The sequence below is a fragment of the Prenolepis imparis genome, unplaced genomic scaffold (genome assembly GCF_030444845.1).
Source record: "Prenolepis imparis isolate NDT839.2.m4 unplaced genomic scaffold, iyPreImpa1.0 SCAF_1, whole genome shotgun sequence".
In the NCBI taxonomy this organism is placed as follows: Eukaryota; Metazoa; Arthropoda; class Insecta; order Hymenoptera; family Formicidae; genus Prenolepis; species Prenolepis imparis.
Window position 1 is genome coordinate 21,728,147 of NW_028141159.1, and position 22,239 is coordinate 21,750,385.

The 22,239-nt window shown below is 33.6% G+C and overlaps 3 protein-coding genes across 9 annotated transcripts in view; 2 read left to right on the plus strand and 1 right to left on the minus strand.

Annotated features, from left to right (window-relative positions):
* Positions 1–390: 390 nt before the first annotated feature.
* On the minus strand, positions 391–11,143 carry LOC145936080 (RNA-binding protein 25). Of its 3 annotated transcripts, none has more exons than XM_083037981.1 (12): positions 10,976–11,143; positions 9,857–9,999; positions 8,915–9,239; positions 8,614–8,808; positions 8,386–8,501; positions 3,929–4,143; positions 2,893–3,511; positions 1,851–2,271; positions 1,467–1,688; positions 1,209–1,381; positions 889–1,035; positions 391–808 (listed from the first exon to the last, which is right to left on the minus strand). In XM_083037981.1, exons 2-12 carry the CDS (start codon positions 9,962–9,964, stop codon positions 716–718), a joined length of 2,634 nt encoding a protein of 877 aa, XP_082894107.1. In that variant the 5' UTR covers positions 9,965–9,999; positions 10,976–11,143; the 3' UTR covers positions 391–715. The 3 variants fall into 3 exon arrangements, with proteins under 3 accessions (XP_082894107.1, XP_082894099.1, XP_082894103.1); XM_083037973.1 differs by having other exon boundaries at positions 8,915–9,269; positions 10,976–11,142; XM_083037977.1 differs by lacking the exon at positions 10,976–11,143 and adding an exon at positions 10,658–10,757 and having other exon boundaries at positions 8,915–9,269.
* A 259-nt stretch (positions 11,144–11,402) lies between these two features.
* Positions 11,403–19,427, plus strand: LOC145936094 (serine/threonine-protein kinase VRK1). Of its 4 annotated transcripts, XM_083038000.1 has the most exons (11): positions 11,403–12,135; positions 13,307–13,479; positions 13,583–13,708; positions 13,795–13,991; positions 14,080–14,320; positions 14,546–14,746; positions 14,873–15,090; positions 15,161–15,432; positions 15,659–15,795; positions 16,221–16,315; positions 18,948–19,427. In XM_083038000.1, exons 2-10 carry the CDS (start codon positions 13,314–13,316, stop codon positions 16,304–16,306), a joined length of 1,644 nt encoding a protein of 547 aa, XP_082894126.1. In that variant the 5' UTR covers positions 11,403–12,135; positions 13,307–13,313; the 3' UTR covers positions 16,307–16,315; positions 18,948–19,427. The 4 variants fall into 4 exon arrangements, with proteins under 4 accessions (XP_082894126.1, XP_082894114.1, XP_082894130.1 ...); XM_083037988.1 differs by lacking the exon at positions 18,948–19,427 and having other exon boundaries at positions 16,221–18,347; XM_083038004.1 differs by lacking the exon at positions 18,948–19,427 and having other exon boundaries at positions 11,403–12,067; positions 16,221–18,347.
* A 502-nt stretch (positions 19,428–19,929) lies between these two features.
* Positions 19,930–22,239, plus strand: part of Gefmeso (Guanine nucleotide exchange factor in mesoderm) — a 46,122-nt gene continuing 43,812 nt past the window's right edge. Inside the window, exon 1 of one of the 2 annotated variants that reach the window (XM_083038011.1) lies at positions 19,930–20,381. In XM_083038011.1, the coding sequence (XP_082894137.1) occupies positions 20,297–20,381 (85 nt within the window). In that variant the 5' untranslated portion in view covers positions 19,930–20,296. The remainder of the gene's footprint in view (positions 20,382–22,239) is intronic. The other variant, XM_083038017.1, reaches the window with a different exon arrangement.

Sequence of the window (22,239 nt, forward strand, 5' to 3'; positions counted from 1 at the left end):
TTGTTCTAAAATATCGAAAAAAAAACTGATAAAAATGTCGGAAAATAAATATATATTTGATGTTGACTTCACAAATATTTCATTAATTATATAATATATATACTTTATGTTGATATATATAGGTTTTTATTAAAAATTGATCAGAAACAAACGATGTATTCCTTGTTCTAATATTAATAAATTTAATGTCAAAATAATTGCATGTCATGATATCGTTAACATTGTATTTTTTGTAACTAATTTATATTTAATACAAAAATATGTTATTATGCATTCGGTTATCAAATCTACCTGTTAGACAATAGACGAGAAAAGACAATGCATTTTGTTTCAATACATAACAATTAATAAATATAATATTGAAATAGTTGTATATCAAGATATCAATATTTTATTTAATTTTTTATCATGTAGGAATCACATCATTTACCCGTCTGACGACAGTCACATACAAATTGAAGAACACTAAATATATATAAATCGTAATTTTACAAGTTTCATATTTAATGCTATAGTTATATATACTACACACTTAGTACCACCTATTGATCGAGCGACACTTGTGTTTTGTCTAGGAATAGATTCCTACGATAGTTACGATAGTAAATTGCAGCAATATATAGGTATTTAATTCCTATAAACATTTGTAATCACAAAAAAGAAATTTATGTGTAGTATAAACCTTGAATTGATGAATTTTCGGACGATGCTCCGTTTACTTTACTAAGCCCATCTTCTTGGCTTCCACCTCGTAAATCAATAACCTCCACATTTTGACTACAAATACTTCCGCTTCTTCGTCTAATACCTAAAACACGCGAGATATATATTCACAAAAGATTTGTATAAAATTCTTACAGCGGCACACAAGAAACATTTGATTATTACCATCTGTACATCGTCAAGTATTCCCTGAGGAGAACTACCCGCCATTACTTTGCTACAAATAAAATCCACTAAAGTAGGTTCTGGTTCACCGATATATTCAATAATTTTTTTATTGATCCAAGGTCTTATCCTCTTCTCCATCAATGTCTAAACAAGACAGAAATATATGAAAATAAGAACTAGTTTTACCAAAAGTAATAATATTCGTTATGATATAGACAAAGAAAACATATTTAATTAAAGGCACAATATAATTGTAATTAAACAATGTTAATATAACAAAAATAATTTGTTCCAGAGGCCGTTTAAATGACACTTACGTTGTCAATGAGTGCCCAATCGAGTTGATAACCAAACAGCGCGTTCTTATCAGTAGGTATTTTGTCTATTAGAGATTTTATATGTTTTCGCTTCTCTTCTTGGCTTTTTGTACTTTCTTCCTTCCCTGCTTTCGTGGCTTCTTCAGTTTTCTTTTTCTTTTCATCACCGTAATCTGCAAAAATATAGACTATAAGTATTCTAATTTTCTTCGTTAGAGGTTAAAATTAATAATGATGATGAAGATGAAGATGATTTACCTAAAGGTACAAGTTTACGTTTTTTCGCATTATTAGTGGCATCGTCGTCATCATCGTTATTGAAAACGTCTTTAACATCGATGCGGCCTTTTTTCCGCGTTTGATTCGGTTGTTGTGAATTCGTATTAACAGCAGTATTAGGACTGACCGGTGTTTTACCGCCTATACCGTGATCGCTTGCGCGATTGCCTCCGCTTCCCATAGCAAACGGAACAAAGTTACCTATAACAAAAAAAAATGTTATTATAAAGAAGAGACATTTACACACACAATTAACGGAATATATAATTACCAATATCATAAATAATACTACGAGAAAGAGTACAGAGATTATTATAATTCGCAACGAGACAAATATTGTATCAAAGAGTGAATCAAACTTACTGCCACTTGTCTTTTCCGGTTCACTGACAAGAGACATGCGTGAATCTTCGTCCATAGAAGGTGGAATGGATTGAGCTGGTGTTGCGGCTGATTGATGCGCGGGGGATGGTCGTGCATCTTTTAGGCTCTCTCGATCCGCTTCCGCGAGTCCCTCTTGAGTCTCCTCGCCGTCGCGATGATGATTCTGATGATGTCTGTGATGCCGACGATGATGATGATGATGTCGCGGCGGCGTTCTAGATGGGGTTTCCGGTTGAGAAACTTCGTCGAATTGCACACCATCGTCACTATCGCTCTCTATTGGCTCGGTTTCTATCGGCGGCATTATTTCCTTATCCTTCTTCGCCGCCTTGTCATCCTCTTCATCGATTATAGTGATCACTGGTTTAGGCTTATATTGTTCCTCCCTTTCAGCTTTCAACTGATAAGAAAAAAAGAACATTAAATAAATTGTCAATAAAAATTAAAAAATTCGTTAATACACAGGCTGTCCCAAAAGGCCTGCAACAGTTAAATATCTCGAAAACAAAGGCTTTTTGAAAAAAATGTTTCAAATAAAAGTTGTAAGACTTTAAGTGGCGCATTAAGTAGTAATATTAATGTGACTATAAATAGCATAATGCTATTTATATAATAATATATAATAATATAATAATATATAATAATACTATTTATAGTCACATTAACATTACTATTTAATGTGCCACTTAAAACCTTACAACTTTTATTTCAAACATTTTTTTTTCAAAAAGTCTTTGTTTTCGTGATATTTGACTGTTGCAGAACTTTTGAAACATCTTGTATATAATATATATTATATATAATAAATATTTTATTATATTTATATGTAATATTTATATTATCTAAAGCACTGAACTCTAGCTCTACGCATACTTGAAGAGCTAATATAATTTTTGATAAATAATAAAAATAATAATAAAGTTTGTTAAATATTTGTTACTATCGATCTCAAATTTTCTTAATTAAGAGTATAAATACAATCACACAACGTATCTTCTTATGTTTACAATATATGAATTACCCTTTCAAATTCTGCGGCAGGATCCGGATTAGAAGCATCTGCGTATAACTTATCGCGTAGACGCTGAAGTTCCTGGCGTTCCGCGCAACGATCCCGCGAGTCCGCCTCGGCTTCCAGCGCTCGTTCCTCGAGCCGGCGAGACAACTCCTTGCCCTTGTAATACTTGGCGTCGTCGCGATCATCATCGTAATCCTCGAGAAATTCCTTCAAACGTTTCGCCTCCCGTTCTCTGCCCTCGCATTTCGCGCGACGCTTCTCGGCTTCCTTCTCGTACTCCTTCTGCTTACGTCGTTCGCGCGTCTCCCACGCCCTTAGACGTTCCTGGTACGCCGCCTCCTTCTCTCTGGCTCGCCTCTCGTTCTTTTTCCTCTCCTTCGTCTCTTCCTCCTCCTCCCTTTCGCGCATAATCTCTCTCTCGGTCTTCCTCACCTCTTCACGTTCCCGTTCTCTCTCGCGTTCCCGGTCCCTCTCCTTCTCTCTGTCTCGTTCGCGTTCCCGCTCGCGTTCCCTCTCGCGATCCCGATCCCGTTCTCGTTCCCGCTCTCGATCTCTCTCACGGTCTCTGTCTCGATCCCGATCTCGGTCGTTTCTCGATCGATCTCTGTCACGTTCCTTAGATCTGGAAAATTCAAGATCGTGAAACAATTGCAAAAATTATACCAAAGCAATATGGAGAGTGTTTCAGAAATAAGTGTTTATAATATAATTGGAAAATAAGCATTTCCGGATCCACATTTGTATGACTTTTTTTCATCCTTACAGCGAGTAAAATATGCTCTTAAAAGTTGACCATCTATTTCTGAAACACTTATATATAAGCTAAAAGAAAAAAATATTCCAGTCAAGTCACTTGTAACTGTTTAGGAGTAGCACTCCGGAGCAAGGTTCCTTGTACAAGTTCCTATACTGTAATCAAGATGTGTTCACACCATACACATTTCTTACTTGCTAAACAGATTTAATGTCATAATGTCACTTTATACGTTATACATCAATGCGTCTATTCTAAGCAGAAATATAACTAAGGGCTGCTCACCTAGATCTAGAACGACGTTTGTCCCTTCTATTGCTGCCTGTACTATCACTACGACCTTTATGAGACGTAGGACTACCAAGTTCTCCATCCTGATCATCCTTGTTAGAAACATCGTCGTCGCGTTTATCGCGTCGCTCTTTTTCCCGCTTTTCGCGCTCTTCCTTCTCGACAGCCTCCTTCTTTCGCTTCACTTGGGCCTTCTCTTCCTCCTGCTTCTATAAAACACAAGAACGCAGACGCAGGTGAGACAAAAAGGTCGAAACAAAGGTATCGGTCTGTGATATTGATGGAACCAAGAAACTAGCAATCGTATCTTCCTTAAGTGCAAAACACAAAAGAGACGAGAGAAAAATGATTCAAAATATATAGTGTCAACAAATAAGAATATCATTAACAATTATAAAAACGAGCAAGTTATGAAATAGCAATAAAACTTTGACAAATTACTCAAAAAATTTACATATCGTAACGAGTTAAATAAATTTTGCCAATTATTGAAAGCCATTCGTCTGTTTATTTCCAAAATTGCCGATTTTTGCATCTAAGAGAAGATGTATAGACGGAAAAAAAAAAGAATTAATTAGTATCGCGATTCAGAACGATTACTAGTTGTATAAGCCGTAATCATCTGACATAACGAATGTAGAGAGATGTTCATTTCAATATGGTATACTCACTCCACTGGAGTATGCTCGATCGGCAGCATCTTACACACGAAATCTCGTTTACATATCAATTACCTAAGTGCAGGTACAAACGTTTGGATACAAGCATAAGAGTTATCTTAGACTTCTAGCTTATAATTAAGTACCTTAATAGCTAAACAGATGCATCGCAGAGGCCACCCAATGTACTTACAACATTGCAAATGTGCCTATAAAATTTTCGATAGTGTCTAAAATCTAGTGACAAAATCTCTAGAACTTGAAAGGGTTCTTTTTTTTTAGATTAAATTTAAAGACATTCTTGATCAATATTCAATAATTATTAGAAAGTATTATACCAATAGAAGGCGCAGTCATCACGAAGAGAGGGTATCCCGCCAAAACATCTTTTCACATTTGCCAAGAAACTGTCTGTCAGACTGTCTGATAACATTTGTTTTCTCCTGGATATGGTTACATATCCGCGTTATGGCAGCCGATGCAGCAAACTGTTGAATATCAAATGCACAATAGTTTGCCCACCGTTATCATCCCCGTGTTATTAAACGCAACGTCTTAGAAATAAATTAGTATGATTCATCCTTATTCGTTACACTAGTATCCAAAAATGGGTTACTGTTTGGAAAATCGATTCCGTTGCTAATTATTGTGATCCTTAAATGCATAATCTGCATAAAAATGCTATTCATTAAGTAAAACATTTTCTTCAAATACTCTTCTTCCTAATGTATAAAAATTCCACTATAGAAATCATTATAATATGCATTAATAATGCTTGCTGCAACAGTTACAAAATTTTAAAAAATTCTCTTTATATTTGTTTATCATGTAACATATATCGTTAATCCTATTTTACATAATCTATTTCAATATCAAATGGAATATACATATGTATATAAACACGTCCATACGGTAACCCATAGTTTGAAGCTCTAACAAGGGTAAGAATAATTCAGTGCATAAAAGTAGATGCACATTGTGAGGAGAGAATAGACTGCTGAAACATGAAACGTGGTCAAAAAGGTTTTTTTTTCTCAGAGATGGGCAGTTCACTAGCAAAAAAACTACAAGAACCGAATTGCTTGTGTTGGCTCATGGTTGTGGAGTTTACTCACGGTGTGAAGTTGACTTGGTCAGTCAGTGTGGTGGTACCGGAGAATGGAGGAGCGCGCACCTAGGTACTACATGTCTGATCGAGACGCTGACAGAAGCTGTTTACACAAAATAAAGACAACAACTGAACAGTCGCCATTTGGTGATGGAATCAAAATCAGTTTCAATTGTGTGTACCGAGCAAAGTTCTCTCGATCCTATCAAATAGTCTAGTCCGTGTCGCAAAAAGTGTCAGCGCCAAACTTGTATGTTTTGCTCAAAATGATAATAATAAGATTCCAATCCTAAATTGTGCGTGAAAGCAACCTGAACCGCTTACCTACGTTCAATATGCAAATACTAGACTGCTAGGCCTCTCTTAGCACGAATATCAATCAATAATAACGTTTGTTTACAAACAGCTTTTGTTATTATACTTTAATTATATTATACTTAAATTATACTCGTTTCATTACCGCGCATTTTTATACATATAACGTATAAGAAATTATGCAGCATTAAATAATATAAATATTACTCCGATATAAATATGATATAATTTTCCTCAAGTTTAAAAAAATATTTAGATTAATACACATATAGTCTTGAAAATAAAGCTTGAACATAAATGAGTTAGATGCAATTAACTCTCTAATTATGTTATATACATATATAATAATTAAGAAATATTTAATTATTTCCAAAAACTTAATAATTGAAAAAAATAAAATTCTAGGGAAAAATACTTGCTTTGCATAATATTCAAGTTTTCCATCTAAATCTTATCCCGAATAATTTTTAACATCTTTGAATCTAAGGAAAATATTTAATTCTACTTCTATTTCTAGTGGCCCTTTTCGTACAAACAAAATTCATTATATATTCTTATTTTAAATATATCTACATTTCAATATGTACAAACGTTTCAATAATTTACAGTAAAAGTTCTGTCAGATAAATCTTTTTGATTTTGAAAAATATTACTGATTAACACATCCCAATTTTATTATTATTTTAAAAAATATATTCCCACAATAAATAGAAAGAACTCATTAATTTGGCACATAAAAATCTTTGATATTAATCGCTAGCAGTTTAGCATGACACATACAGAAGTAGATAAAGTTACTTTATATTATCAAATAAAAATTGTAATCGTATCTATCTCTAAACGTCAAAAATCTAACAGTCGCAATGTGGCACAGATTTATATTTGCGACGAATCAGTAAAACGTAATATACCAATAGAACCGATCAGCTACATGTCGCCAGCTTGTCGCGAAGAGCTACGAGAGTCTCCTTTTCTTAATGTATAACATTTCTTTTTTTTCTTTTTTTTTTTCATGTTTGGTTGTTTGGATTATACTCTCACTTACCGACGAGCCTGCAGCCGCCTGCGAAAATACGAGGGATGTGCTGTGATTGACTCCCTTCAGAGCCAATGAGTGAGTGAAAGGGTGGTCCCCATACACAGCATTCCTAGGCGTGTGCGTTTGCTGTGTGCGACGCACGCTGCCTGTTATTATAATTATAGCAACGAGTCACGGCTCCAATTGTTCAGAGCTAACATAGCACACACGCACTTTTACCACAAAATACTTAAAATCTACGGCTTTCGAGAGATATACTCGAATAATCCTCTCTTGTATATCCAAATACATTCTTTTACATTTCAAGTATACACAAAGAGAGTCTAATTACCAGTGCCTGCGATAGGATGTGTATACGATTGGACACTTTTACACGATTACAAAAGTGTCGATTTATGACTCCATATTATCATTCAAAACTAAATTGAAAACGCGCGAATATCTGTGTCCAATCGCCACATCCTATATAAAGTAGATACTAGCGGCAATTCATCGACAAACATTAAAAGATAAATTCTTTCTTTCGTGTATAACACGAATTCATATAGATTTACGTCGTTGTTATGCTGCTGTATGCCTTTGATTTCATATCTATATCAGCAAGATGTAATGTAACAATATTTTTCTGTAAATTCAATGTTTTCAAGTTTCGCGAAAATTTTGCGTACACACACTACAGGTCCGATCAGTATCATTAACATATTTAAATAGCATAAACTTATAAGTGAACCGACATATATGTAAAAGATATATAAACATCATGAAAACAAAATAATACAAAGTATTACAAACATATACCTAGCATTCTGGAAAGAAAAAATGAAAATGTATTTCTTTATATCTTTATAAAATGAAAAAGAAACAGATATACGAGAAGATAAAAAAAAGTAACAATGATATGAATATTCAGAAAGAATATGGATACATATTATTGCCAATATGTATTAATAGACACGATTAAGTTACATATTATATGATTTATCTGATTTTGTTTGAAAATCTGAAATTATTCTATCCCGCCAAATTTTCAATAGCCTATTTTACAATACGAAAAATTATATTCAATCACGCGTAAGAAAATATGTTTATAATGCTTTGTAAGCCGAGTGTGTTACACATAATATTAATCTCATCATGAATATCGATAAATTAATGAAAATTCTTTCGGCGTACTTGTTAAGAAAGATTTAAAAATTCCGTCTTTTATTGTGTCTACGCAAGATCATAAAAGAACTTTTCATGATCATAAAAAGAAAAAGAGAGAGATAGATAGACATAGGACTTAAAGAAAAAAAAAGAGATCCAGAAAAATACTTGTAATAATAATTACCTTCATGACTTCTCGAAATTTGCCAATTTCCCGAGTGATCAAGTCTCTTTTACTCTCTTCTATTTCCGCATCATCCAGGTTTAAGGATTTAGCTACCATTTTTGTCTGATGTTCCTCTGTAATAAATTATAAATTAATTATAAATTATTAATTATAAATTAAAACTTTTACATAAAAATTTCACTTTTGAAAGCAAGGAAAGAGAGATTTCGAAATTATGTAAATTACCTGGAGCAACCTGAGCCATTTCTAAATCCACAGCATGTTCGGAAATGATCTGATGGATACGATTGAGCGCATCCGTATCAACCACTCTCATACCTTCGTCCATATAATCTTCACCCTCTTCGCCATCGGCTCCTTCACCGGATGTCTCGTCTTGCAGAGGCGACTGACCACCCCTGAGCTTCTTCCTTCGCTCAGCTACGAAACAACGGCATTGTATAATTCAACAAACATTACTCAAGTCTTCTTTTCTTCTCCTTCCATCTTGTTTCTTATTTTTCAATTTCTTAATCCGGAAACTCACATTTAAATTGATCCAGGACTACCTTGGCTTTAGCGTCTACCTTGACAACGAGCTTCTTGGTACCTATTTCCATGTCATGGAGTAATCGAACTGCTCTGAGACCCGCGTCGGGACCCGCGTATTCGCAGAAGCCGAACGCTTGTACCCTCTTCCAGGAAAGGACGTGTCCGCAAGCGCCCAGGATGTGTCGTATCATCACGTCCGGCGCTCTGTCCATTATGTTACCGATGAACACCGTCACAGGTGGGCCGGACTCCCTCTCGCGTCTTCGGTTATTATCGTGGCGATTCTGATTACGCGAGTAACGCACGGCCGGCGCGGATGTCTGCATCGCAGATACGGGTGTTGGAATCATCTATGTTTCGTAAACGGTAGGATTCTTAATTATGCACATGTCTACTCATGCACTCAATTTTTTCCCTCCCTCTCTAATAACGCGATTAATTCTTATTTTAGCTAAGCTCTCATTTTGCTATAGAACAGATCAGATTATAACGCATTCCGCTATGTATATATATATATATATATATATATATATATATATATATATATCATGCATCAATTAAATTTAAAGAAAAATAACATTAGGTATCTTGCACATCCAAAGCTATCTGTATACAAATTTACTGAAACGATTCTCTCTTCTGTTGTCTTTTGTTGTCGCAACTTGGTGATACAAATCATCTGATACAATTCATGTTGCACATCATTCTATGTTGATACAAATAATGTATATTCATGCTTAATATGTTCAAAATAAAATATGTATTTATTTTATAGATTATAATTCTAAAAACTAATTTCTCAGCAATAACAAAAGCAAAAGTTACACACACATTGAGTTATTTAATTCGTACATAAGTGAATGTAATGTTTTTTACACAGATGACTAGTATCAAAACACAATTATCATGCTATAATCATGATAAATATGTAACTTACGTGTGCCATAGGCATGACTCCTCCTATAATTGGCGGAGGCGCACCAACCATATATGGCATTGGGGGCATCCCTGGAATACCCATAGGTGGTTGACCAGGATAAGACATGACACTGTCAAATTGATACTACAACAACGAACACTCTGCAACAATAAGTTACATATTGTATAAATTACATAAATTTTTGACAACTCGAATAAGTCGAGTGAAAATTTATCTTAAAGATAATTATATAAATTTGTCTTACAAACACAAAATTACATACTCGTCATAATAATGCAGCTATAGACACAAGAGATATTAGTTTTATTATATATAACATTTATATAATGCAAATTAATCTTTTTAATACAACTTTGAAATGCGTGATACGATATCTGATAAAACTTAAGCTTCAAAAAATCATATTTTAATATATACCAGTCAGATTGTTAGTTACATCTTAAGCAATTAAAGAAGGAAGAAGAATATTACTAATGTACTGTAAAGTAGCATCGTAATTTCGAAGATAAAACCGTTATCAAAATACAAAGCTTCTTGTACATAGAAAGTATGAGAGGCAAAAATCACATTTACTGCAATATATAATAAAGGAGTTATTCTCGCACGAATATTTGTATCATTCGAATAAGATAAAAACGAACTATATGAGATCACTGTAAACGAGATTAATCAATGAATGAAGATAGGCGACGAAGAATTTTACGCGTGAAACGCGGATGATATGTAACAATTCTTTATAGATGTCTCTTTCTCTCTCCCTCTAGAGCCTCTAATCTATCTATATCGTCCAATATGTACCTTGTGCATTAATCTCCGCACTAATCTCAAGTCAAATTAAACAAGCATACTCTCTCTTCCTCGAAGAAGAAATTGATACGATTATGATTATCCTCGCGTCGTGTATCGGCTCGCAAACGCCCGACAGAGGAAGAGAGAGAAAGAGAAAGAAAGAGAGAGAGAGAGAGAGAGAGAGAGAGAGAGAGAGAGAGAGAGAGAGAGAGAGAGAGAGAGAGAGAGAGAGAGAGAGAAGAGAAAGAAAGGAAAGAGAGAGACGTCAATGCGGACAGGATTTTAACCACTAAACGCGTACGAGGAGATTCTCAGGATTATACTCACACGACAGCAGCTCGGAAATCAAACTGCAAAGTTATCGTACTAGAGCTCTACGCGTCATTTCGATAAAAATTATACCGGGCCGGACGTGAAAATTCTCGCACTCGAATCACGATACTCCGATCTTTAACGACGATCTCGGCACAATACAATTGTACAATATCACGGATATAATTGTGCATCATAGTACGCCGACTCCCTCCTGACATTTCGTCGTTATCCCGAGAATATTACCGCGCATGCGCGAGCAGTACGTCACGCACCGTCAGCCAATCGCGCTCCGCGCCGCGCTAGGGTCCCCGCGCGAGCGGGCCGCTGATTGGCCGGCCGCGTCGTCGCCTATAGAAATCGGACTCTCGCGTTCAAAGACGAGCTAACGGCGGCCGATTGGCGCCGAGGATCAGTCGTAACGGCAACGCGACGCGGATTCGCGGGACCTGGTGCGCGTGTGCGTGGAAAGTACCTGGAGGACGAAGGCAGGAACGACGAAAAGGAGTCGAGACAAGAGTGCCGTCCGCGGCGGGCCGTTGCGGGCCGGATTGACAGGCGCGTTCGTCTTCGAATGCGCTTCCCGGGGTTCTCTCGCCACCGATTTTTCGGCGAGAGAGAGAGAGAGAGAGAGAGAGAGAGAGGGAGAGAGAGACAGACAGACAGAGAGCGGTTTCGAGATTCGTCGCGTTCCGTGCGCTTCCGCTTTTTAACGTATATAGACGACTTGACGGACATAACTATACATACATACGCCGCGTATATACATACTACGTTAAGTCTCTCCCCTTTACAGTTTTTTCGTGCGCATTTCGTGCGTTTCTCTTCGCCCCTTTCGTGTATATGTAGCACCTAGCCGCATCGGCGGAGGAAAAGTCCGACCGGCTGATCGTCCCTCGACGATACATCGAACTTTACTCCGAAACGGCGATATATATACATTACACATACATATATATATATATATATATATGCATCGCGAGCTTGTTGTAACTAACCTTGCGGGACGCGTCTGGCGTCCAGGGAAACCTAATTAATTTTGCGAATCTCTCTCGATTTCGCTCATTGCGTTTCCCCTCCTCTCCCCGTCTCGCGAGTACGTGAAATGTGAGTTCCTCCTGTTGAATAATAATAAAAGAGAGTCTTGTTTGTTAAGAGAGATACGTAAACATCATGTAAGTATATCTATCCTCGCGGAGGATGACAGGTGTTGAAGATCAATCCGCTATTCCTATTTGTAATGAGTTCTCTCTCTTGTGCAAATAATATATTATCGATACAATTATTGTTATTATTATTATTATGCTGCTTGAGTCTGATTATTTCGTATAAAATTGATCGATATTTCGAAACGTATGTTTGCTCAGGAAGAACAACTATAGAGACTTCCCGAGAACATTTGTTGCGCACGTAGTAACATTTTTTTAGCATTCTATAAACTAGCACGTTTTTTAGAAATTATATCATGTATAGACTAGTAAAAGTTTACTTAATTTTTACTGTTAAGTCGCTAAACAAAGTTTAACTCCAAGTTTAATTTCTTTTTCGATTTGTGGTAATATTGTTATACCAATATTTTAATGCAATTAGTGCATTAATAAAATAGTGTATCAACCAGCTCATAGAAAAAAATGTAATATTTCTCAAGTAGCATTTTGCTGATCTGACAGCATAAATACACAGTACAGACAGTAAATAATTTCATTTGGATCTGTCATCTCGAGAAAATTACATTACAGATATGCAAATAATAATAGAATAAATATACTAGATATTTTACATATTTATATTTTTATGTTGAAAATCTCTATAACATATATATATATATATATATATATATATATATATCAATTATGTCCTTCGAAATTATGGAATAAACATTTACTTGTTATTCTTAATTATAGCTGTATATTACAAATATTTTTACTGAGTATTGTAAACATTTACTAACAAAACATACATACATTATATAATGTATATAACTTTAACGATGAAATATACCTTTTCGCATAATTAGTGCAGATAAAAACACTTTAGAAATATATGTATGCATATGATATTTTTTAAGAAATTAATGAAAGGAATAAAATACAAGATTATTAATATGTTTGATGTATTCTTGTCTCTACAAGGTGTATAAAATATATTAGTATGTTGTATGATGCAATGTATTATTATCTCATTTATATTGAATAAATTTTATCTTTTATGATAGAATTTTGACAGCAAGAATAAACTTTACATTGCAAATTGAGATTATTTTCTGCCTGTGTGATATGTAATGAGTCGTTTTATTATTTTGTCAAATAAATAACAAATTCAATATACATGTTTATACTTTAATAGCGATAGAATGCCACCAAGACGAGCGGAAGATGTGCCTGTGAAGAGAGTGGCAGCTGCAGGTTGTAAGTTACCGGCGCAACTGCCAGCAGGAGAAATTCTGACTGATATTACACAAAATAAATGGAGACTGGGGAATACCATTGGATATGGTGGTTTTGGAGACATATACTTAGGTAAATATTTGCATAATCTATTTCCATTTATAATGTTAAGTGTAATCTGTATCATATTTTATGCATAAAATTAAATATAATAAAATGGTCTTTTCCTCTACAGCTTCTAATGACATTACGTCGCCTGTCGGCCAGGATGCCAAATACGTTGTAAAGATTGAACCTCATAACAATGGGCCATTATTTGTTGAAATGAATTTTTATATAAGAGCAGCGCGTAAGCACATGAGTAAGTAATGCACACATGATAGGATTTATATCGATCCAAAAATGAATGTACGTATCATTAATATTTGACATTTTTTTTTTTTACAGTTGCAAGTTGGTGTGAGTCTCAGAGAAAGAGGAAAATCGGAGTTCCCACGTACGAGGGTTCGGGATCTCACATTTATAGAAATGAACGATACAGGTTTCTAGTAATACCGCGATATGGCATAGATATTGGAAAACTATTCCTATCGCATAGCAGGAAATTGCCAACAAGATTAGTTAACACACTGGCTGTACAAATGGTAAATTTCATCCTTGTGATGCATAGACAATGAATGTTTTAGACAAACGAGCTTGCGATTATTCAGAAATTATAATGTTTTTTTGTAGTTGGATGCATTAGAGTATATTCACAGCAAGGGATATGCTCATGCAGATATTAAGGGACCAAATATCCTATTATCGTATGGGGACGGGATAGGGAAAGAAAAATCCCAGGCATACCTTGTAGATTACGGACTGGCGTATCGTTTTCGCACAGGAACTGGTGAACACAAACCATTTGTACATGACGAAAGAAGAGCTCACGAGGGCACTTTAGAATATACATCACGGGACGCTCACCATGGAAGTATGTTTAGACTATTTTCAATGAGCACTTTTGCACATTAATATAATCACTTGTACATTAATCTAGTGATAAAGAATATTATCATCTTAAGAATATTATTATTGTATTAGAAACTGACAGAAACTATCAAACTGTTTAATTTCAAAAAACCTTGCGGCAAAATCTGCTATTACTAAAAATAGTTTTAAATTTCAAATTTTTATTAAGTAAAATATTTTTTCACAGCACATTCAAGGAGAGGAGATCTCGAGACTTTAGGATATAATATTATACAATGGTTATGTGGAAAGCTACCTTGGGAGAAAGATAGTGACGATATAGATTCAGTCATGGATCCAGAAGAAGTTCATCGACAAAAAGAAATTCTTTTATCAGACTTGCCTTTGTTTATGGAAAAATGCTTCCCGTACAAAAAAAGACCGCCAGGTAAAAATATGACAAAATAAGATCAATAATAACAAAAAACAAAATGAATTTACATTCTGTGTATCATTTTGTATTGTAAATCTTTTTTGACATTATATAATATAAAATATTATTTTTCTCTTACAGCCGCAATTATGAAATATATGAAATATGTGACCGAGCTAGAATTCGAGACCAAGCCCAATTATTCCTATTTACGAAATTTATTTGTACACAGCCTAGATGGCAATATTCCTACATGTCTTTACAGTATGAAAGAATCCAATGAAAATCTTACAAGCGCTATATTTTTCGAGCGTCCATATTTAAGAGAAAGGAGACCTTGTAGGCCTGTAAATGGCGAGGTAAGACTTATTTAATTTCAAGTATCTAATTGTTATTCACATAATTGACTATTGTTTTAATATTATTTAGATTCGAATAACACGAAATACACAGCCTAAGCATCCAGTTCAGAAGAAAGAGTTTAGCTGGGAAGCAGTATTGGCGCTGCACCCGGACAAATTTGCAAAAATTAGTACTCAACCGCCACCTTCGATACCTCTGACACCACCTCTCACACCCCCATCAATCTCACCCTCACGACCACCATCTCTGCCGACGTACGCTATGCTAGATGTACTTCGTAGAATGAAGGAAAGGCAATCAAGTTCATTTAGGCATAAAGGAGCGCCAAAATCATCGGAGTGAGTATTCAACTTTCATGATTGTATATTCAAGTATTATGCATTATATAATATATATATAATAATTACAATAATTATATATATATAATAATAATAATTATATATATATATATATATATATATATATATATATATATATATTACTCTTTTTAGTGTATATATATATATATATATATTTTATTCACGTTCTTTATATATTTATTATCGATTATCTTTCGAATCGTAGTAACGAACTCAAGCCAAAATGGATGACACCCGCGATGGAAGAAGTCGCACGATTAAAAAATAAGAGTGTCGAATCTCCAAAACCTGTAGCAAATTCTCGAGGTCTACGTGTAACACGTTCACGGGCGAAGATAAAACGTAAGATTAATATATGACATTTAAAAAAAAAACAAAAAAAAAGCATAAGTATAATCTACCGTTCTTATATTTTTAATCAGTAGTATTATATTTAGTTAATATGTTATGCATAAAGTTACATATATATTCATTAAATTTTGTCAACTGGTTGCATTACTAATATACCACATTGGTATATTAGCAAATTGATGCATTGATAATTATTTCCAGAATAATTGTAAAGTGTTATTTTATATATAATTATAGCAATAATATAAAATTTTAATCTTAATTAATTTGGAAAATATTGTTGATATTTTTTCTTGTTATAGAAAAATAATATACAAATCTTAGAATATTTCTTATATACATTTCTATAATAGAACAATGAACCTTTGAGATACATGGATATATAATCATTATATAATCATATAATTATATATTAGGACTTGGAGTTAAGAAGCAACATAAACGGAAAAGGGACAGTCCGATCGAGGTTACAAATAAAAGAAGAAAATGCTCATTCTCTTAAATGGGCCTGGTTAGTATTATGGAGATAATATCTCTGACAATGACACCATCGGCACATTCATTTCAATAGGGAATATATAATTAAGTATTATTCGGACAAAATCTCATTCATCGACATGATGTTATCGCCACACATCGCGCCAATTTGTTTAAGACTGCTTAATCATGATAATTTGTTCTTCGATAATATTAAATGATATGTATAAGATTTCTAAATAGTTGTATAGCGAACAAAATAGTGATAATATTACTAATAATACTAAGGTACTTCCTCCTAGGAAACTACAGAGATTCAATAGAATTAATGTGTTCGTATAGAAAGACGTCAACTGTGGATATCATAATATTCCTGCAAGACATGATGCCTGTTACATAATTTAAGATCGCACAAGTGAACTTTGCAATCAGATCATTAGGTTGAATTTATTTAATATGCAGAAAAAGAGAGAGAGAATGTGTGTGCGCGTATGTATATGTGTGTACATGTGTGTGCGTATGTTATATACAATATTATAATCGAATCAGTCAGATTAAATGTTTCTCTATATATTTACAATCATACATTACAATTAATTTGACTCACGTTTGTGTTCAACACATATAATGGCAGGCAATGATATAAAATTTCTAATATCCCACTCTCTTGTGTTCTAAAAGAAGATATACAGTATTTATACACAAAAGCAAATTGATATAAAATAGCAAAGATAATTATACAATTACAACAAATTACATTACATTAAATTTTCGATTTAAGAATATTCTTGTGCAATACAAATCGTAAAGAAATATCAAAGGAAAGATAATGTGGATCGTGTCATACTTTTTGTAAAATCTTGTTTTCCATAACAATCGTGTCTTTCCCTATCTAGCTGCTCAAGAATTATTGTAAAATATTAAGGAATTATTTTAAAAAAGCAGATATCTAACTCAATTTCATATATTAATTTCAGTTAATCTCTTGAGCTCTATTAATTTCATGCCAAATCGAATAACACAAGAGAAAATAGTTTTTTTGTACTATGCATATTTCCTTTGTTAAAGTCACAATTGTAAATACGCCATTTTTCTCCATTGGAATAATTTTTGTTTCGCTAATTTGTATAAAAATTTATTCAAAGATATTTTAACTTTTATAGATTAATTTCTACAATGACATATATAGTAAGCAAAAACATACGTGTAACATATATTAACTAAATAGTTTATATCATGACATTAAAAAAATTTTGTTATATTCGAAAAATAATTCAGAAATACTAGAAAAGAATATCAGCAAAACGTATGATAAGATTTCGCTATTTTATATGTTTTATGAGTGAAAGAGGTTTAGTAATTTTTTTTTTTTTACATTTAATGGCGTAATTTCCGAGCTTATCATATATTAGAAAATACTACACCATGATCGACTTTATGTCACATTATCTGAACTTTTATCTCTGGTAGATATAGATCTAGAACGTGCGCGTATATTTATATCAAACATTATTAATTGATGTTGTTTAATCATTGTGTTGGCGCTTTTCGTTGTCGTGATTCATTTATAGATTTAGTTATAATTTTTTTACAGTACATATTTGTGATAATTTATTTATATCATTTTAAGTTATATATGTACCTGTGTCCCCTTCAGCAAAAAAAACAGCGTTATTGCTCGAAACTGTCATCGATTTATATTTGTATTCTGTTTCTACACGAAACTCCTTATCGTTATATTTAAATGCGAAAATAATAGGTACTTTGTTTCTAGAAGATTTTTTAAAAAATCGTAAAACCTTTGCTGGGAAGAAACATTATTTTCTCATAGATATCTTATACGGTTAAATATATATTATTAGATTATTTTGTACAGATTGGTATCTTACTGGCAATAAAATAGACTTTGTAATAATTAAAAACACAGCGTGATAAAACCGCGCATTTTCCTAAGTATTGCTAAAGATTGCGAAACTATATATATATATATACTATTATTGTTTTCTACATAAGATATATACATAAGATGAGAAAAATTACTTAAATTCGAGCGAAAGATGTAACAAGAATGTAACTATACTAGATAAAATGTATATAAAATATAAACCATACTAGATTTTATATATATATAATATATATATATATAATAATTGCAAGAAGGGGAGACAATTAATGCGAGTACTATTAATCATACTTGGATTAAATGAAAACGTTATTCACTTTCTTATTATTTTAGTAAAAAATATAAAAAAGAACACACAAAAATACTAAAGCCTATATTAGAAAAAAATAAGTAATACATGTTAATCTCTCAATATGTTTTTTTTAACATAGATTTTTATTCCAGTTTTATTTTTTAATGAACTTTAGACGTTAATGCAATTAGCTTTAAAAGTTTTATGAGAGATAATATAAAAGTTATTCAAAATTTACATGAAAAAATCTCAACTTAAGACAATTCACACAAGATTTAAAAAAATACATTAACGAAGGAAAACTGATTAAATTTTTGCAATTATTTCTGCTTAATTCCAAGATTAATAATAAGAAAGATTGATTCCAATAAATTTATACAAAATTTATAAAAAAAAGGAAGGTAAAAGTCTTGAAATTCTAGCATGAATTAATTTTCATTTTCTGAAATTCAACATAATTTTGTTTTGCAGCGAACATTAAGGAGCAACGTCCTAATGTTCAAGGGAGCGTATTCTTCATTCATTCCTGCCATCGGATGCAACAACGAGCGCCAACCATCTAATAATAGAACGGCGGCGATTCCGTTGACGTATCGTGCGTGCCCCTAATATATACGCACGTGTAAACGCGTATTCCACGCTTCTTCGAAAAATAAACGCAGCCACGCGCGCGGGTTCTCGAGAAAGAATGTACAGCAATATACTTTTACGGTGCCCTGCGGGTTTTGAGCGATATAGGTACGTATTTTCGGGAGGAAATATTTCTTTCATTCCGATGTCACTCTACGCTCGTTAAAATATTCCGCGCGATACGTATATTCGTATATCATCAGTTCCACGCTTTCTCATCGAGACATAAATCTTCTGAAACGTAATGTATTACTTCAGACACGCAATTTTAAGAAGTATCTAAACAGTTTACGATGACAATAAAAGGTGACGATTGAAATTTAATATCTTTTTAAATTAACAATCCAGCACAAGAGTTTTTTAGTGTTTGTCCTAAAATAAGAGAGGTTATTTTTATTCTCATATCATTTTTCGTCTTTTTTAAAAATATTTTCATATATTTTATATATATTTTATTATATTTAATTATATTTAATTATATTAAAATTATTTTCTATGTTTTTATATATTTATAAATATTTTCACATATTTTAATATTATATTTGAAATATTTTTAAATATTATATTTTTTAAAAATAGATCTATGGAAAGAATTTAAAATTGAGACATTTTTTCTTAAATATTTTTATATTTTGAATATATTTTAAATATTTTAAAACATATTTTTTAAAATAGACTAAAATAAATCTACTGGAAAAAGAATTCAAAATCTAGGGACTTTTTGGTAAAATTGTGAGAAACGCGTTCATTGGTCCGCGCGATCGTTCACCCTTGGTGATTTTCGGACGACGTCCAATAGTCGCGTCTCGCGTCAGTCGTGCTTCATCCTGCGACCCTGTCGGACGTGCGCAAGAGCGTCGGTTCGGTTTCACGCTCTCGCCTCACCCTCCCCGGGTGAGTTTCGGCGCGGTGCCGGGGTCCGGGTGCGGGTTCCAGTCGGTGGTGTCCGTCAGTCGCGATCCGTCCTCGGCGCGGCGCGTTTCGTCTCTCGCTCTTGAGTCTCCGCGCGAGACTCTCTTCCGGTGTGTTTCCGAAAGACAATGTCGGCCCTCGCGCGTTCATGGATGTGTTATCGAGCCCGTGTTGTTTCGAAGCGACCAGGCGAGACGTCGTCGCGCGGAAACGATCATCGCTGCACGTCACTCAAGTAACAAAAACGACGCTCGACGAGGGATCATCGGGACGACGCGATGATGATGGGCAGCGAAGTGGAGACCGCGAACAACAACACCGTGGATTCCGACTCCGGTTCGGTTAGCTGGGAGGATTTCTTCGGTGAGTGAGAGAAAATATATGCAATATCTTTCATTTTTCTCCCCCTCTCTGTTTACACATATTCTGAAAACGTGGTCTCGAGGTCGACCGCGCGCGCATGAGCTTGCGCGGTTATGTATTATGTTACGGTAGTTCTCGTTTTTTTTTTTTTCGACACATGTTTTGTTCGAAACATCTCGCGTTTTGTATTTGGCGCGAATAAAAGCGCGGGCCTCGCATCCTCCTAAACGCAACGACTTGAAGTAATGCGCGTCTCGCGCGTTTTATTGCGTCTAATGACGCGATCGTCTTTTCTCTCTCTCTCTCTCTCTCTCTCTCTCTCTTTCTCTTTAGCGCGTTTAACCAATTTGAAATGCATGCAATCGTGCAGATTTCCCGCGTCGCACGCGGGATTTAAAATTAACGACGAAGAAAAGGAAAGATAGAAATATAGATATAATATAGCTTCTCATCAGAGAAAAAGAGAGAAGACAGTCTATATATATATAAATATTATTAAATTATAATAAATATAAAATTCTAAAAATATAATTAAAAATATAATTGTAATATATTATTGAATATTATTAAATATATTGAAGCATGCGATGGCAGGAGCTGTATTTTTACAAAAATTCGAATAATCATAATTTTTATTTAAATGAAGAAAAGACCAAGATATTTATACTTTTTAAAGAAGACGAACCTGGAACCATTTACATATTTTTCAATTTTTTAAATCAAATTATCACATTTTTTACATTAATTAAATATAATCACATTTAATTTTACTGAATATTGTTAGAATAAATTATAAATTGTAATATAAATATAAAACAACGTATATGGCATTAATAGCTATGTTCGACTAGGCATATTGAAGTTTCACAATCAGTAAGATAAAGATAGGGCGATAAATGAATGGACATAGGAACTTTTTAAATCCCTCTACAATATACAAAATTAAGATTAGAACAAATTTTTAAAATTTCGACATTGCATTTAGAAAAGAAGTGCATACATTTCTTCGAAAATATATGTTTTGTCAAATTTGCATATCTTGCGAAAATTTAGAAGAACAGTTTGTAAATATTTCTCTTTCATCTTCTCATTTTATCAGAAATCGTGCACTTTCTGCTGACCAAATGCTTTGGCGAACTGCAGTTTTTCTCTCGATGAAAAGAAATTAAATGAAATTGATGAATCGATCAATTTTACTGAATATTATAATTTATATTAGAATAAATTATAATATAAATTGTAATATAAATATGAACACAGCGTCATTAATAGCTATATTCGACTAGGAATATTGAAGTTTCACAATCAATAAGATAAAAATAAGGCGATAAACAAATGGACATAGGAACTTTTTAAATCCCTCTACAATATATACAAAATTAAGATTAGAACAAATTTTTAAAATTTCGACATTGCATTTAGAAAAGAAGTGCATACATTTCTTCGAAAATATATGTTTTGTCAAATTTGCATATCTTGCGAAAATTTAGAAGAACAGTTTGTAAATATTTCTCTTTCATCTTCTCATTTCATCAGAAATCGTGCACTTCCTGCTGACCAAATGCTTTGGCGAACTGCAGTTCTCCGCAATATATGTTTTTCCAACGTAAATATCCTTCTACTGTAATAAAGCTTTTGAAGAGAGCGCTAGCCCGACGCGTCTCTTTAATTAGAAAGTCTACAACCGCGGAAAATATATGCTATTTCGTAATGACAAAAAGCGTAATTGAGACGTTACGTGCGTAAAGTCGAGGCTCCCGTAAGAAGATCGAGAAGCTATACGCAGGATTAATCGCCTGTGATAAATCGTGTAAAACCCGCCGGAGAGTCGCAATAATCTCGTTCTTTCGAAATGTAC

Bases quoted from the DNA above. Each gene is read 5' to 3' on its own strand.
- LOC145936080 (XM_083037973.1), bottom strand. From the start codon at position 9,964: ATGTCTTATCCTGGTCAACCACCTATGGGTATTCCAGGGATGCCCCCA. The intron at 8,809-8,914 runs GTGAGTTTCCGG...GTTGTTTCGTAG, and splicing joins AGTCCTGGATCAATTTAAAT to CTGAGCGAAGGAAGAAGCTC. The intron at 1,036-1,208 runs GTAAGTGTCATT...TGTCTTGTTTAG, and splicing joins ATTGGGCACTCATTGACAAC to ACATTGATGGAGAAGAGGAT.
- LOC145936094 (XM_083038000.1), top strand. From the start codon at position 13,314: ATGCCACCAAGACGAGCGGAAGATGTGCCTGTGAAGAGAGTGGCAGCT. The intron at 14,321-14,545 runs GTATGTTTAGAC...ATTTTTTCACAG, and splicing joins ACGGGACGCTCACCATGGAA to CACATTCAAGGAGAGGAGAT. The intron at 15,796-16,220 runs GTAAGATTAATA...ATTATATATTAG, and splicing joins TTCACGGGCGAAGATAAAAC to GACTTGGAGTTAAGAAGCAA.